At 38.1% G+C, this 17,457-nt stretch overlaps 1 protein-coding gene across 1 annotated transcript in view; it reads right to left on the minus strand.

The window, feature by feature from the left end:
• Window positions 1-12,326: 12,326 nt before the first annotated feature.
• LOC122090086 (protein PEP-RELATED DEVELOPMENT ARRESTED 1, chloroplastic) overlaps window positions 12,327-17,457 on the minus strand; it is a 39,163-nt gene continuing 34,032 nt past the window's right edge. Inside the window, exons 5-9 of the mRNA XM_042659924.1 lie at window positions 13,979-14,122; window positions 13,519-13,674; window positions 13,343-13,408; window positions 13,150-13,209; window positions 12,327-12,615 (exon numbers count right to left, since the gene is read on the minus strand). Of these exons, the coding sequence (XP_042515858.1) occupies window positions 12,571-12,615; window positions 13,150-13,209; window positions 13,343-13,408; window positions 13,519-13,674; window positions 13,979-14,122 (471 nt within the window). The 3' untranslated portion in view covers window positions 12,327-12,570. The remainder of the gene's footprint in view (window positions 12,616-13,149; window positions 13,210-13,342; window positions 13,409-13,518; window positions 13,675-13,978; window positions 14,123-17,457) is intronic.

Below are 17,457 nucleotides of genomic sequence, written 5' to 3' on the forward strand. Positions count from 1 at the left end.
ACAGTCTAATCTAGAGACATTTAAAACTAGGAAATAAAAACTGTAATCGACGTAAGGCCAAGTGTCTTAGACGACAGTGCCGTTGGAATGGAGAGACATCCCCAACAGTAGTAGCGGCAACAGAAGTGGGAGGACAACCACTGTTGAGGTAATACAATCCATCCTTTTCACGCCCTCCACCAATCGTCTTCCTCGAGTGAAGATCCTGAAAAATATAGTGAGAGGGAAAGAAGGTTACTGAGAAATTGAGAGATCTAGTCAATTGACTCATAGAAAGAAGACTGAACGAAAATTGAGGTACATGTAATACAAAAGATAAATGCAATAAAGGAGTAGGTGAAATAGTGTCCAATAACAGGGGTAGATGTACCATTAGCAAGAATGACAGATGTAGAACTAGTACTAGATGAGAAGGTCTGAAAAAGTGATGACTTACTAGTCATATGAGCAGAAGCACCTGAATCAATGATCTAGGGGGTAGATGTAGTGGAAAGAAGGGCTGATGTATCTGCATGAGCATGGGTAGCAGCGGATGTGGAGGCACCATTGGATGTACTAGAAGAGGCCTCAAAATAGTGCAAGCGCCGGAGTAACTGGCTGATGTCATCGCGCATACTAGTAGAAGAATCTCCTGAAGAAGGTATAGGTGTAGTAGTCGCTGAAGACACAGTGTCAGTACCATCATCGGACACTGCATGATTGCCTAACTAAGTTGCCCACTCTGGCTTGCCATACTTGGCCCAGCATGTCTCTATAGTATGGTTAGATTTTCCACAGTAAGTACACTGGCGACCTGTGCGATCCGAGGACTGTCCACTAGAACCTCGACCCATAGGACCACGTCCTCCACGATCGCGACCACGACCACGATTAGCAAAGAATGCAGAATTATCTCTGGAAGTCTGATCAGATTTGGATGAGGAGGTGATACACTTTAGTCGTGAGAAGGCATTATTCAGAGTAGGGACTGTATCACCAGCAAGTAGATGGCCCTTCACTGCCTTCAGATCATTGTTCAGACCGGCCAAAAATTTGGAAACGAAGAACTCGTTCCACTGAGCCTTCAACTTCTCAATATCAGTAGTCAGAGGCTGGGATACATTAAGCTCTTCCACCATTCCCTTAAAGGCACTGTAATACTCAGAGAGGGATTTGTCAGATTGACAAAACTGGAAGAGCTTCTCATATATGTTATAAATCCGTATTATGTTCTTCTCTTGGGAGTATGTTTCCTTCATATCATCCCACACTCCCTCAGCTGTAGAATGGAACATGACATTGGCAGCTACATCTGGTTCCATACTGTTCCACAACCAGATTAGAATCAAGGCATTCTCCTTTATCCAGTTATTATAATTAGCATCAGAAGACAAAGGAGCCTCAGAGGTGGTATAGCTCAGTTTGCCCTTAGCCAACAAATACACCTTAACAGACTGAGCCCAAAGAAGATAGTTCGAGTTCCCTTTGAGCTTGATAGAGGTGATCTGGACATTGATATTATCCGATGTAGAAGAAGTAATAGTAGGAGAAACAGTAGAAATACTAGCAGGTGTAGTACCAGCCATGACAATCAAGTCGAATGACTAGCAAGCAAGAGTATGAACGTATCCAGACAGGTAGTAATACAATTTAGATCTGGAACTTAGCATTCAATCCAATAATCCCATTCCACAAATCAGATCTGAACATATATTTGGATAGAGCAGCAAGCACATATAGGCATCAATAAACTATATCGGCAGCGAGCACATATAGGCATCAATCAACCTCTATTGGACATCAAAAGCATTACTAACTAAGATCAAAAGTTAGGAACAGCAGCCTCAAACCTGACCACCGTCATATAGTTTGGGTAAAATAGGAGTAAGAGAGGCGGCGGCTTCAAATCATCAAGCAACCAGCCACACACTTCAACAGTATTAGTAAAGTCGATCTTCACGAACAGTAAATCACTCCATTAGGGATTAGATAATAGCAGTTGCAGCAATGAGTGGCTACACACCAAGAAAGAGAGCTTCTAGATCGTAACCAGCAGATTTCTTGTTTTCGGAACCAAATCAATTTAACTACAGCAGCTCTGATAACATGTTACAGTTTCAGAAGCTGTAGCTAAACCAGAAAACCAGAAACAAGAAGAAAAAGAGGAAGAAAAGAGAATAGAAGAGGAAGAAGATGAAGTAACCAAAGGAAGTCTCAAGAATGGAGGGCAACCTGAGATTATCACTAAGTTCAACAGATATATTCTTGAGTTTCGGAGGAGAAGACACACGACACAACTTCACACATGACCTCTATGCCGAAGAGGGAAATGGGAAGAGTATCGATCAACGAGAGGAACTAATAAACCCTTATGCTTAAAGAGAGGGAGATGGGGAGAGTGTGAGACTTCGAGAGTTTGAGAGTTTGAGACCGATGAAAGAGTAACGTCTCGAGAGTAGAGAGAGAAGAAAGCATGGGGTGCAGAAAGAGGCCAAGAGAGACAATGGTGAAAGCTCCCATAAATCTACCCTGCTTTTCCTGTTCCCATATTCGCTGCGACAAATTCCTGTCCTCCATGTCTTCCGCTTGAGCGATATTCTTGATTTTTTTCAACATTTACAGATTCAGCAAAAGCTCAAAAAGGGAGGGGAGGTTTACCGTTTCAGGATTCAGGCATTTATTATTGTTCAAACGATCCAGCGCAATCAGTCAATCCATCAATCATCCCACAACACTTCGAATTTGAATGCTTTATTACTTCCTCTGTCTGATTTTAAATAAAACAGACTTTAATTACTGAAAATCAATTCAAAGTACCTGATGCATGTGATTCATCTGTGGGACATTTCAATCTGTTGCTCATTTCAATTGTCTTCTTTTTTATTTTGAAGGTAAATCTATGCTTCCTCAATGGGAAAATTTTCCTGATAGATCAATAATAGAGCTTTATAATTCAGATTGAGTTGCAATTACTCTTTTAGAATTTTCTTTTAAAACAAAAATCCAAGTTGAATCAAACATGTTCAAGCCTGATATTAGCTTCAATGGTCTCTGTATCGATTACACAGTGAAACCCTGGGTTCAAAATTAATTACCAGCAAGGTATAGGTTCTTAGAGTAGCATGAAGAAGGATTTTTCAGTGCCCAAAATTTTTTATATCTTTGCCGGAGACTTCCCTTCATTTCGCCAGAAAATGCAGCTCTTCTCCACCTTGGTCGAGCAAGGTAAGGGTGTTTTCCTTCTGTTGGGGTTGCTTTGTGATGGGTATTGGTTTATAAAAGTGATAAAGGGTATAATAGGTATATAAATTGTTAGTGGCAATTTGTCTTTTAAAATTCAAAACTAACACTAGCGTAACGGTGTTAGTTTTTTGGGTTTAAATGTAATAAAAAAATTTTAGGTTGGGAAAACATAATATAGACAAACGCGAGGGGAGGTTGATGTAAATCACCCTATTTTTTTTTTTTTTTTTTTTTCTGGTTTAAAAATTCATTTTCCATTAACATAAATTGTTACTTTTTATGCTAAATATTGCTTTGATGGTTGTCAACTATATATATGTTAGTCACCAATGGCTGTTCTATTACTCCATCGGAGTGAAATTTTTTTCCAACCGATAATTATTTATTTTAATTTTCAAAAAATATGAAAAATAGATTAATAATTGAAAATTAATTTTAAAAATAGGTAAAATTTTCTGTTTTGATTTTAAAAATAAAATAAAAATAGGAGATTAATAGTAGAATGTTTTGGAGCATACTATATGCTTGTTATGTTATAACATCTTTGATTTTGTTGTATTATATCATTAAAATATTTTCTAAAATTGATTAAAAAATACTTTTATGTAAGAATAAAATATAAGCAGCTACCATATACTTGTAAGTTAATAATGACTTTTTTTTTCTATGCATCAGCATTAGGGTGACATAAAATGGCTAAAGGAGGCGATAAGGAAGGCGGGAGAAGAGGGAGAGGAGGTGGGAGACATGATAGTAGTTGTGATAGTGGAGAGATTGCATGGAAACATGGAGAGCCGATTGATGGCGATAAGAGGCATACAAAATGCAGCTATTGTTATAAGAGGTTTATGGGTGGTGGGGCCACAAGACTTAAGCAACATCTGGTTGGAAATTCCTCAGATGTGACTAGATGCAGAGAAGTGCCTAATTATATTGCCAAGGCCATAGCTGAAGATATGGAGAGGGGGAATAAGAGAAAAGCGGCAAAAGAGAAGACGAGGATAGAGTTTGAGGAGGCACTACATGCTCCTGTGCATCAATATAATGAGAGTTTGAGGAGGCACTACATGCTCCTGTGCATCAATATAATGATGATAGTGATGATGACACTGATAACCCGGTGTATGTGCCTGATGACATAGAAACTGAGCAAGAGGCTAGGCAATGGCAGCAGGTGCAAGCATTGAGCTGACAGAGTCTTCATAAGAAGACGGAAAGGCGTAGACATGGAGGAGCTGGTCCATCTAGAGCTGGAGGTAGTGGATCTTCATAGATTCCTTTGCCTTTAGGAGATCACAGAGTACAACGTGCTACAATAGGATCCCCGTGTGTACAAGAAAAAGGGTAGTAAGCAGCGTAAGATAAAGGGGATGTGGGGAGACATGCAGGCTTATGTTGGGGAGGCAGTGTCTAAGTGGATGTTATTTCATAGCATCCCAGCAAACGCCACCACAGGTCCCTATTACCAGCAGTTGGTTGATGCTGTGGCTGAGGCCAGTTCAGGGATAAAGGGGCCAACTACATATGAGTTGATGAATGTATATTTGCCTAAGGAGAAGGTTGAGTTGAAAGCATATATTGATGAGTTAAAAGTTATGTGGAAGAGCTATGGGGTAACCATAATGTGATGATTATTAGACAGGGCCTACGAGAAAGTCCATCATTAATTTTATGGTTTATTGTGATGGTAGAACCATTTTCTTGAAGTCTATTGATGCATCTAAGGAAAGAAATGATGCAAAATATATTTACAAGCATTTGAAGGATGTTGTGGAAGAAGTTGGGATACAAAATGTTGTTCAGATTGTGACTGACAATGGAAGTAACTACAAGAAGGCCGGAATTAAAATGATGAACAACCCTAGATTCCAACTCTTTTGGACTCCTTGTGCAGCACACTGCATTGACCTAATATTGAAGGATATGGGGAAACTTAAAATTGTGCCGACTCTGGTTGAAAGGGCTAGGCAAGTGAACACATTTGTTTATAATCTTAGGTTTTCATTGAACCTATTGAGGGAGAAGTGCGGGGGTGACTTGGTTAGGCCCGGTCTCACAAGATTTGCTACCAACTATATTGCACTCCAGAGTTTTGAATCCAAGAAAGTTGGTCTTCGATCCATGTTTGCATCTAAGGAGTGGTTTGGTTGGAGGGAAGTAGGATCAGTTGGTGGTAGGGATGCACGAGTAACCATTTCATCAGAGGAGTTTTGGACACAATTGGGTAAAGTGGTTAAAATCTTGGCACCAATTGTTGGCGTGTTGAAATTGGTGGATTTTGCTTTCAAACCCACCTTACCAAGCTTGTGGGCTGCTATTTTGCAATGATGAAGGAAAATGTCTATGTTGCCAACCCATGTCGAAGTAGGAAATTTGTGGAAATAATAGAAGACCGTTGGGAGTGCCAGCTTTCGCATCCGTTGCATAAGGCTGGTAAGCAAAGTTGAAGAAATTCTTTTATGTGATATAAAAATGCATTAATGTTCACATTAACAATAATATGTTTCGTCGCATTTCAGCATACTATTTAAACCCTAGGTATCAGTACATCAAGAGACTTGCATTGGATCCAGATCTTCTAGAAGCAATGAAGCAAGTGGTTGCCAAGTTACAATCAAAGCCCGATCTACAATCCAAAGCCAATACTGAGGTTAGTTTTGTACTACTATTACACTATAGGAATCTAAATTTCAATACAATGGTTGTTAACTAGGGTCGTATTTGTAAATTTGTTATAGACGAAAGAATTCAGGGATGCATTAGGCAGCTTCGGGGCTCCCGCAGCATGTGCGGGTCCTACGAAATACTGATCCTGGTATGAAATCCAAATTTCAGTATGTTACTTATACAAGTGTAGTGTTTTGGAACATAAATAATCTTTTACACTTGTTGTAACTTATAATGCAGCTGAATGGTGGGTGTTGTATGGGGGTTTGTCTCCGGAATTGAGGAAGATTGCCATCAAAATACTCTCCCAGACATGTTCTGCATATGGTTGTGAGAGAAATTGGAGCACATTTTCACTCATCCATTCGAAGAGGCGGAATCGATTGGGTTCACAACATCTGAATTACTTGGTGTATGTGCATTATAATATGAGACTGAGGATGTAGCACATACGCATGGGTCAGGATAATGATAGGGGCTAGATCGAGCTGGCTGATATTTTTCAGATTGACTCAAATGATGAGGATCCTCTAGTGGACTGGGTGAGGGATAGAGGCAAGCCGTTGATGGATCAGCCGGGAGGTAGGTCGGACTCATATCTAGTGCAAGAGATGTAGGTCAATGTTGATGATTATATGGCTACAGATGGAAGGATACATTCATAGACCCCTCGACCATTCATGCCTGCACCTGGTGGGGATGAAGATGATTGGTCCATTTCATCGGGTGGTAGTACCCACACCCAGACTCAAACACAACCACATATATAGACACATGGTGATGGTTATGATGGTGATGGTGATGGTGATGGTGATGGAGATGGAGGAGATGAGAGGAGGGTGATGATGGTAGCGACGGTGATGGTGATGACGATGATGATGGCGATCGTGGTGATGGGGGAGGTGGTGGTGATAGATTTGAAGGAGTTCAAGAGCAGTATGAGCAAGGCCGATACACGGTCGGAGCCAGTGCGATTCACTAGGGAGTCAGTTTGAGTATGCCACACAAGATTCTAATCATGGTGCACGGCCATTAGGTGGAGGGAGGAGTTCAGGTTACAGTAGAGGGCCTCGTCGTCGATTCGGTGAAGGGCAACGAGATTGTATGAGCAATGATAGTCTATCTACTTCTATTGGTGGAATGAGTTTGAGTGGAGGGGATAGTCATCTGAATAGTGAGAGTAGAGGGAGTGGGCAATGGTATGTCCCATCATTTACTGGAGGGAGCACCTGATCGCAGTATCATGGTCCTTATGGTCAATTCACTGGGATGGGGCATACATCTGGTTCATCTATTCCTAGTAGTACTGACTATGGCTCCTAGACCTAGTCACATGGTATTGGCTTTGTGGACAGTTTATTCTCATACCCAGCCAACCCGTACACGTTGCCAAACCATCAGTTGACAGTAACTCAATGGCGGGTTCTTCTTCTTCATACTATGGTGGTGATATGTACCCTCAGATAGGTTACCTTTAGTATGTAGATGACTCAGTCTTTTTGGCAGCTGTGGAGGACTACGTTCGATTCTTCAGTTGTGGCATAGTTAGAGGAAAATGCACGTCGACTCCATCGTATTGAGCGTGGAATCCAGCCAGGCCGTCATAGTTCTTTCCAGTAGATAGGAGATACTACATAGTCATTATGATTACTGTTGTACTATTGTGTAAGTTACATACTCAGTGTTTGACTTTAGTAGTGACTTGTTGGAGTCGCATAATATACTACTCTAATACTCTAAATATTAGCTAATTAATGTTGATGTATGTTTGATCATGACTTAAATGCATTATTTATTTGTTTTACTATCATATTACATCTTGTTCTAGCAATGAAGTATGTACAATTTTCAGAACAGTTCGACAGTTGCTGCCAAACAAAGGTACAACGCTAAAACAATATCATATTCTTATATTTTTGCATTTTTATGTTCTTATCATATTTATTGACCTTAAGTTAGGCACAAAGGAAGTGGAATAGGGTATCTATGAACTGGCCATACTGAGGGAAAATAAGAGTAGAGATTTAAACCAATTTTTATATATTACAAGTGAAGATGATAATATTTTAATAAACGGTGAAGAGATTAAAGAGAGTTGGACTAAATATTTCTACAGTTTACTAAATCAAATTAAGACAAGTAATAGTATCTTGGAAAATTATAATAACATTCGAAAACCTACTAAAGATATATATGTGGAAAGTTAGGGTGGCTGAATTAAAAGAAGCCTTAAAAGATGAAAATGTTTTAAATAGTGGACCCATATGGTATCCCAATATATGTTTGGAAGGGTGTAGGAATTTGTGGAGTATCATGGCTTACTAGGTTAATTAATGAGATTTTTAATAAAAGAAAAATGTTGGATGAATGGAGAAAAGAATTATGGTACCGTTTTATAAAATAAATGTTATATTCAAAGTTGTAACAATTGTAGAGGAATTAAACTCATGAACCATGGATTGTTCCAATTCCAGCCAATGCTTCCTGGGTTTGGCGTAAAATCGTAAACCGTAGACCCCTTGGTCTTAAGGCTATCTCCTCCCTCATTGATGATGGCTCCTCTACCTTCCTCAGGCTTGACAATTGGCATCTTGATGATGACTTTTATTTTGTTGTTAGAGGTAGAGTTGTCTATTCTTCTGGTCTCCCCAAAAAAACCCTTGTTATGTCCATCATCTCCAATGGCTTCTGGATCCCCCCCTTCCCTCTATCCCTCCCTTCTCTGACATCTGGTCTTTCCTTCCCCCCACATTCCCTCAGGTCATCGGGGAAGAGGGGACAGCCTTGTATGGTCCCTTGCCCTCTCCAAATCTTTCTCTTCTTTCTCTTCCTGGGACCATATCATACCTTACAACCCTCTCGCTTTATGGCAGACATAATTTTTAAGGCGGTAAGGCGACAGAGGCATTTGAGGGTCTTTCGGAGCGCCTTAGCGATAAGGCGGGCATAAAGCGTCGCCTTATTGACTAAAGCGTTCCTGTGTAATTTTTTTTTTTTAAAACCAATCAATTTGGCTCAAATCCTAGTTGAATCCTATTACTCGTATGTTAAATAAATATTAAAGGTTCATATTCATACCAATGTAAGATATTCATCAAAAAACAAATCAGTAAAGTGAATAAACTAAGTTCATCAATCATCAATCATCAATAATGAATCATCATAACATATTAACATATAATATAAATACATAATTATGAAACCAAATTATAAATATAAAGAAAAGAAGACATAAAAAATACAAGTATTTATTATACTTACCCAAGGATTAAAGTATCGGTATCGGTCGCCGTATCGGTCGGTCAAAATTAAGATACGTATCGGAGGGTATCGTATCGTATCGGAGCTACGCTAAGATACACTAAAGATACGCATATAAATGGATAGGGAACACATTTTTATACACTTTTGCATAAAAAAACAGTTAAAAAAAGCTATATATAACATGTAGAATGCATAAATACTTAAGTAGAGGGTATCGTATTGATAGACAAATATATTGAGTTGAAAATGTTCAAAATGATGAGGTTTGAGTTTCTTATAGTTTTTTCTTTCCTCATTGCCATTGCCACTATGATAAGTGCCATGAAGAGTGTCGTGGTGGTTCAAATCCTTGGCTAGGACCTTCTTCTTCAATAGGAGCAACTACGATGATATTCTGCACTTGTCGAATATAGGCACAATATTTACCCCAGTCGAAATATTTATGGTAGTGGGTCTCCCATTCATTGTAGAAAAATTAAATTTTTTTTTATAGAAGTTGTAGATTAAATGTTTTTAAAGAACATATAAAAAATCAACAAAGTGTGGATCAATATATTTGAGTAGATCTGAGAAATAAAAAATAATAATTTGAAACCCTCACTTTTTTGGGGAAAAAATGTGGGTTTCATTTGAAATCATGTATTTAGTAATTATAAGTTATGACATTATTTTTAAGAGTTGAATGAACTAAATTTTCTAAAAAAAAAAATTGGGGATTTTTCTTTTTTTTTTAATTAATTTCGGAATAAAAAATTTTAAAAAATATATTTTTTTTGAGAAAAATCAAAAATTTCCATGGAAGTTGTAGAGCACTTGTTTTTACATAACATATAAAAAATCTAAACATTTTTAACCATTGAGCATGAGTAGATCTAAGAAATTTGAAAAAAATTGAAACCCTCATTTTCTCTTGAAAAAAGTTTGTAAATCCTTATAAATCCAATGATTTCATATAATAATGATGCATAAAATGTGATTCTAAGTATGATGAACCTTAGATTTATAAAAAAAACTTGAAAATATAAGGTTAAAGTTGAAAAAAGTGAGTAAAGATTCAAGAACTTACTATTCAAATGTTTCAACTTTCAAGTTCAAGCCTTCAAGGTTCTTCTTGGACTATGTTTCTCTCCTTCTTTGAACCATTCACTTCCACAATATTTCTTTCAATCTACCATTTGAGTCTCCAAAAAGGTGTGTGAATCAAAGGGGAAGAAAGAAGCAAAATATAGAAAACTGTTGGTGAGAGTGTGAAGTGTTTGTTTCAAACAACAAAAAATTCACACTTAAGTAGCCGTATCGTACCGTATAACAACAAAAAATTCACACTTAAGTAGCTGTATCGTACCGATACGGTACGATATGGCTCCATACTGCACGATACCTTCGATACGTACCGATACTCTCGGGAATTTTCATATTTTCAAAAGTTCGTATCGTAGAGTATCGTACGTATCGGTATCGATACGGTACGACACGATACGATACGTACGATACGCCGATACACAAAAAGAGGCCCAAAATTTCCCGTAGCGTATGGGTATGTATCGTGCCAATGCCTACCGATACGGCATGATACGCACCGATACTTAAAACCATACAACAACCAAAGCCTTATCCCAACTTAACAAGTTCAACTACATGGATGTTCCAAGCAAGGACGAGCACAAGGATCAATGCAAAAAGATTGACTGTTTATGGCTGAGTATAATAAAATGCCGGTTGTCTACCTGACGCAACACTATGGATCAGCCACAGGCCTATTACGATAAACTATAACAAGGTACCGGCTGTCTACCTGACGTATCAATATAGATCGGCCAAGCCAAAGCATCCTACATGTATTACGTCCACCACCAAGGCAATTCATCACCCAAACCCAACCTACTTTTATGAAAGGAGAAAGGAGAAAGGAGAAAGGAGCAAATGAATTCTTGACAGCCCCGCTAAGCACGAAAGTATGCTTAACATATAACATATATAACATAAGCATCAAAAAATCAACATTAAGCCACATCAACTCATTAAGAATCACTAAGTACTAAGATCAAAATCAATAAAACAAAAAATGAAACCACCGAGAAGGCGAAAACAAAAACAAGTAGTGAAGAAACCTGAGTCCCTGATTGTGTGATAAAACCACGTGCCTACTAGGTCAGGAAGTGCCTTGAAAAAGTCAGAAATCCCTAATGTACTAAAGCTAGAATTTCTTTCACGTTATAAACTGACATTAAGAAGAAACAAGAAAGAAGCTAAGCTTCTAAACATTAATTTAACAATGGCTGTCAAACATCAAGCGGGTCAACTACTTGGAAGCTGGAAAACCCCATCTAACTTTAGAGAAATGATCCGAAATCCTGAAGACATGTTCAGTTAATATCCGGCAATCCAAATTTCAAGACATATTACAAAATATAATCACATTATTACTACTTCAATCAGTCGAAATAGAAACAAGAAAACCAAAACCACCACCACCATATGCATCATCGATATCGTAATAGAGCAACAAAATAGAGAAGGAATAGGGAGAAGAGAAAAACAGAAGACGAGAGATGGAAATGGAGATTGAGAATTGAGAGCGTACCTTGGTCAATCCTTCTACCGCTGAATCCAGGCGAACGACAAACAGAGGGAGGAGTTGTGCAGATAACTTTGGGGAAACCTCCAGAGCCTACCCTCTTCTGATTAATGACTGAGGGTATGAAACACCCTCCCTGACGTGAAAAAAAAATTAGGGCCTGAAGATGCGAACAGAATGATGGAGGGATGGGAAGGCAGAACAGTTTTGGTGACTAAAACCAAACTCTTACCTCCAATAGAGGAACAGTTTTCAGAAGAGCTTCTCCTGTTGCAGATGCTCATGGCTTAATTTGTTCGAGCAAGCTCAGTGTTGGATATAGGAAACTATCTCTTGGAGAGGATGCTCACGAGTCACGACTTTGTTTCTTTCGATTTTATTGAGGAATAAAGTTAATGTTTCACTGGTTGTTATATGCACATTTTAGGCATAAAATTTGTCATGGTGTTTTCTGCCAAACGCATAGCATTTGATAAAAAATTTCTCTAACGAACATTTTTTCAAAGGACAAAACAAACAGCATAAATTCTAATTTTATGGTAAAATTTGTTTTACCAACTCTTTCATGTCGAAACAAATGGAGCCAGAGGATTTACGTGAAAGGGATGATGTTTCTGATCTCAGAAATAAGAACGTTTTTTTTAATACTCTCTCTATGCTTTCGTATATATACAAATGATACCAGAGTTTCTAAATTTCAGGAATCTAAAGCCATTACAACACAAAACCCAGCCTACAAGCCTCTACATTCAGGCACAAAGAGAAAATTTATAATCATCACCTGAACTTGGCAAAAACGGCTTGGCACTGCATCGGAATATAAGTTATCTGCCAGAAAACTAGAATGCCATTTCTTGGAGAACTTGAAGGGTCTTTTGATGAACCTACATACAAGAAAAACAGCTCTTGTGAATTGGTCATCAGTTAACAGAAGCCCTTCTAAAATTTAGAGAAATCTAAGGAGAAAACTAGAGGAAATTTGTTTTTATTTTTATCTTTTAGTGGAAAGTAGAAGCATGTTTGTAGATGGGCTAATAATGGAAAAATAGAGTTGGCAACATCAGGTATAACGTGTGTGCGACTCAGACAAATGTCGGCATCCTGCATTAATGGTGTACCACAGTATGCCTGTATATCCACTAAGCATTCGTTTCAAATAATTTAACAAATAAACTAAAACATAAAATTCAGATGATAGACTCTCAATATTTTTCTCAAAATCATGAAGAAAAGAATAGGAATTTGATACATCCACAAACCAATTCAGGAAGTAATCATATTTCTTCCGCTGGGTAAGCTTGGCTTGAACTCAACAAACACGACCAAGCCCAAAAGCCAAGGTTTCTTGATTGTTTTCTCACTAAGATGTTATAAGAAATCTGAAATATGAAACAGTGACCAAAGCAAAGGCAGGTTACCCATTCCAGATGCTGTGCTGTAATGCCAGGTACATTTCCAGAATAGATACCACCCAGAACCTAACAGTTACATGAAATAGAAACATTAGTTTTTTTTTTTTTTTTTTTTTTTAGTGAGAAAATACATATTAATATATGATACACTCCATATTTGACCAAAGAGCAGCAATTAAAAGTTTATGATCCCTTATACCTTGGAAACAGTTTCAAGGAACATTCCGGGACGCACAGGAAGTGGTCTACGACCTGTGACACTGGCCTGGAAATTACACTTGCAGTTTCAGTTTTCCACAATGCCAATATTCATGTAAGCATGCTTTCCAAGACAAAGGGTTTGAAATTTTACTTAAAAACTATATAGGAACTCACCCTTCCCGCAATGCCACCTGATAATGGTCTGACAGCATCGTCCTCACCATCGTCTGAGATGTCTGCACCTTCATCTTTTCCTTGCATTACATTTTTTATCATATCTTGGACATTTTTTCCAGGTCTCAAAGCAACTAGCTTGGTCAGAAAGTTCACCTGCAATTGGAAGAAGATAAGACTTAAAGACCCAAACAATAATATCAGCACCAAAGAAGAATTACATATTATGACTTTGCCCTACTAAAGATGGGTGGCATAGATCTGGAAATGTTAAAATTTTGGACAAAGGAGTGTGTTGGAAACAGCACTATCTTTAGTTAATGATTATAAAGTATAAATTTGATAGATTGTGAATGCAATTTGCTATGGAGAGATCCCAAAGTAAATAAATTAGTAATTTTTCTTTCCAAAGGAGCACATGTTCCCTCATTACTAGTATCGGAAACTGAAATGAACACACCTCTGCTTCGGGGAGAGTATTTAGACCACGGTCATTTCTTTCATCCAATATTCCACCCCCCATCATATTCCGAGCTTCTTCTCTTACCAAAACAAGCCTTGCAAGTAACTTCCGATCAGGAACAGTGGGCCTAGTTTCCATTGTCTGCAAAAGTATCAATGACATGTGATGAATAAAAGTACAAGATACAAATGAAGGTTAATCAATTTGGCTAGACAGAATTCAGTTTTTGATACGTGAACAAATGAATCTAAAGGCAACAGCATAACACAAGTCACAGTGCTAGACATGGAGCACCAGGCATCTCATTCTGAGCACATATAGCTATCTGAACTGTTTGTGAATTTATAGGCAACAGAATAGAACAAGTCACAATGCAGGACATGGTGCACCAGACGTCTCATTCTGAGCCACATGTAATAATCTGAATTGTTAGATAGGTAGGAAGCCCCTAGATTGTTCACACGCCAAGTTTGGTGATCCAATCAACCATATCTACCACATAATAATGGACTTTTCACCTATCATTTGAAGCTTAAACTTGACACCAGCATACTCAATTTGTCTTAGAACTTGACGTCATTCATTGCCATAGTTGTCACGGCATCAAATCGATCCAAGGCGGTGGAGGGGTGGCTAATCGATTTGGTGATGAATCGCCCGTTATGGTGTTGCCATGGCGGTCAAATCGCCCATGTGTCATTTTTTATTTTCCCTATTTTCTAAAGTTTAGTATGCTATTTTTTTATTTCCCCTATTTTCTAAAGTTATTTAGCATGCTACAAGCCTACAATATATACCCTGCATTTTACAAAAAATCGACCGCCTAGTGAATCAGGCGTGACCTGGCGTCCATGGCGGTGCCATAGCGGCGCCTGTTAGCTAATAGCGACCGCTATTTGTGAGCTATTTGTGAGTCACATAAATTGTAGCACTGCCATGAACTTCTTTTTCCGCCAGGATGCCAAATCGACGCCTAGGCGATGCCATGACAACTATGTTCATTGCTACGTAGTAACTTTAATACAATGAATCACAACATATTTTTAGAGAAACTTTTTGTGTCATTTTTCATCAACTATTTTCAAAAAGATAGATTTCCAATCAATTCCTTTTGTCAAACAGGATAGAAAACAACATTGCACTTCGTAAAATGCTAAAAATGGTTGTACACTGACCTTCCACCCAAAATTCCCTAGGCTTGTGAGAAACAGCAGGTGTTTTTGTTGTTCCCGCGAAGCGAAGATCATTTTCTTGGCGAATGAAGTGGGTCAACCAACATAACCTAGAATTCAACCTTCCCATTTATAATCTTCCACTTGTGAAAGTTATTTGGCAACGCCGCAACCTCCATTTCCAACAAGGAAGCACTTTCTTTTGACAACTATGTTCAACAAGTAGGCTGCTTTATTTCCAGTTTTTCTAGGCTCAAGCATAACTGGAATTTAACAGCTTCCCATTTCGACTTCTCTCCATTTGCAGAAAATTTATTTGCAAACCTCTGCCTCCAACCGAGGTAGAAATTTTCATGGAAAACTTTGTGTTATAATTTACACTTGATCACTTGATATGCCTCGTTATTCGGCATATAAACAGAACCTAGAAATAGCTAAGTCTATCTTTTCCTTCTTATCAAAATATAAGGTCGTGTATAGCTCTTTGACTGCATTTTGCATAGAACATCTCTGAATGAACTCACAGGTGCTCAACTGGAGGATGAATTAACTCGAGCTGAAACCTCATGCAACATGCTGGTTCCTTTGAGAGGTGTGAGTAAACCAGAGCAAGAAGACCAGAACCAAGTGAGAGGAGAGAGAGAGAGAGAAGATTGTATGATGTTGTTCCTATCGTCCCAGCCAATATCTTTATAATAAACTGAAACAATTACAACCAGATTAATGTAAAGCTGACTTGGACAAGTCAAACCAGCTCACAACTGCAGGATTTTTTTACCAAAGAACAACCATAAACCAACCCAAACAAAACATGCACAGAAAATCAGATAGAACTATAGACAAAACCACAGCAGGCTGAGATGATGAGATAGGTTAGTAACAATATGGAAAATATGTCTGAACACCAAAGGAATCAGAAGAAAACAGATCTGTGCTATCGATTTCAGTCCCAGGTCTAAAAACAGGATAACACTCACTATAGGACAGAATTGAAGGGATTTTCAATAACTCAAAATCAGATGGTCCAATAGGGCTGTAATTTTTGTCAAGTCTCAGACTAGGAGAGGTGCATCTTCAATCCACATTTGAGCCTAATCAGATGGTTGGTCTGTCCAGGAGAGAGAAGGATTGGAAAGCAAGAAATTCTAGAATTTCTAGGGCAGAACTGAGAAAGGACCAGATTCAGTTACCTGTAGTGGATTGAGGTTGAAGTTGCAGGTCTTGAACACTTTGAACAGCAAAGAAAAATGATATAATAAAGTAGAAGAGGACCTCTCGGGCTTCACACCATAGAGAGTCAACTAGATCAAACACCAATTCCATCAGCCTTGATCAAACATAAGACAAATCTTCATGGAGAAAACAATAGCAGCAGCCATTAATTTGTTCATAAAAATCATTATAGCTTCAGAAGCCTCCTCTTCTTTATTTATAATGTTGATGGGGAGTGAATTACAAAATAGAAGGTTCCTCAAAAGGAAACCTTAATTTAGTCTCCCAATACAATACTTACTAAAAACTGAAATTAGAAACTAACTGAAAAAGGAAACTAACTACTAATGACTTGACTCAAACTAATAACTTGACTCCTAAGGAAACAAATATAACTTAAATCAAACCCAACTTAAAAATGAAACTAATGAAAAAGGAACCAAACTTGTAATCCCGTATGCAACCTTAGAGCCCCTCTTTAGGCCCATAAAAGTGGCCTATTACACTCAAAACACATGGGATCAAATGCCCAACATACATAGGACCCAACCCTAGGCTTATTCTTAATAAAACAAGCTTAGTTTGGTGAAGAATCTGCATCACAGATTAGAACTCTTAATCTTATCCACAACAGGAAACTAAGAGACAAGAGATGAAAAATCAACTAAACTAAATTTAGCCAATGACTTAAGACACAAAACATAATCCCACGGTATAGAGGCCCATGGAACTCCAACCAAGACAAGACTCTAACAAGAGGAATGACAGAAAATTTTGATTATTGCTTATCAGTTTGATAACATCGCATCCACCACGAGATTGTCCATGAAACTCTATTAAGGGGATGAACTACGACTTTTGAAATGGCTGTTTTGGCTAAGTATATGGCGATTCCTTTTCCAATCACTGAATAACTGGTGAGCTTCTATGGCTTCAATTTTCTTCCTCCATTTGTTGTAACAAACTTGTGCATCTGTTTTTCTATTTTTAGGTTAATAACATGTTCTCATGTATTATTGAAAGGGAAACATAAACTTCATCAAGAAGGTAAGAAACAGTAGGATGATCATGCGAAAGGATCGCGACTGGACA

Source organism: Macadamia integrifolia, chromosome 9 (genome assembly GCF_013358625.1).
Source record: "Macadamia integrifolia cultivar HAES 741 chromosome 9, SCU_Mint_v3, whole genome shotgun sequence".
NCBI lineage: Eukaryota > Viridiplantae > Streptophyta > Magnoliopsida > Proteales > Proteaceae > Macadamia > Macadamia integrifolia.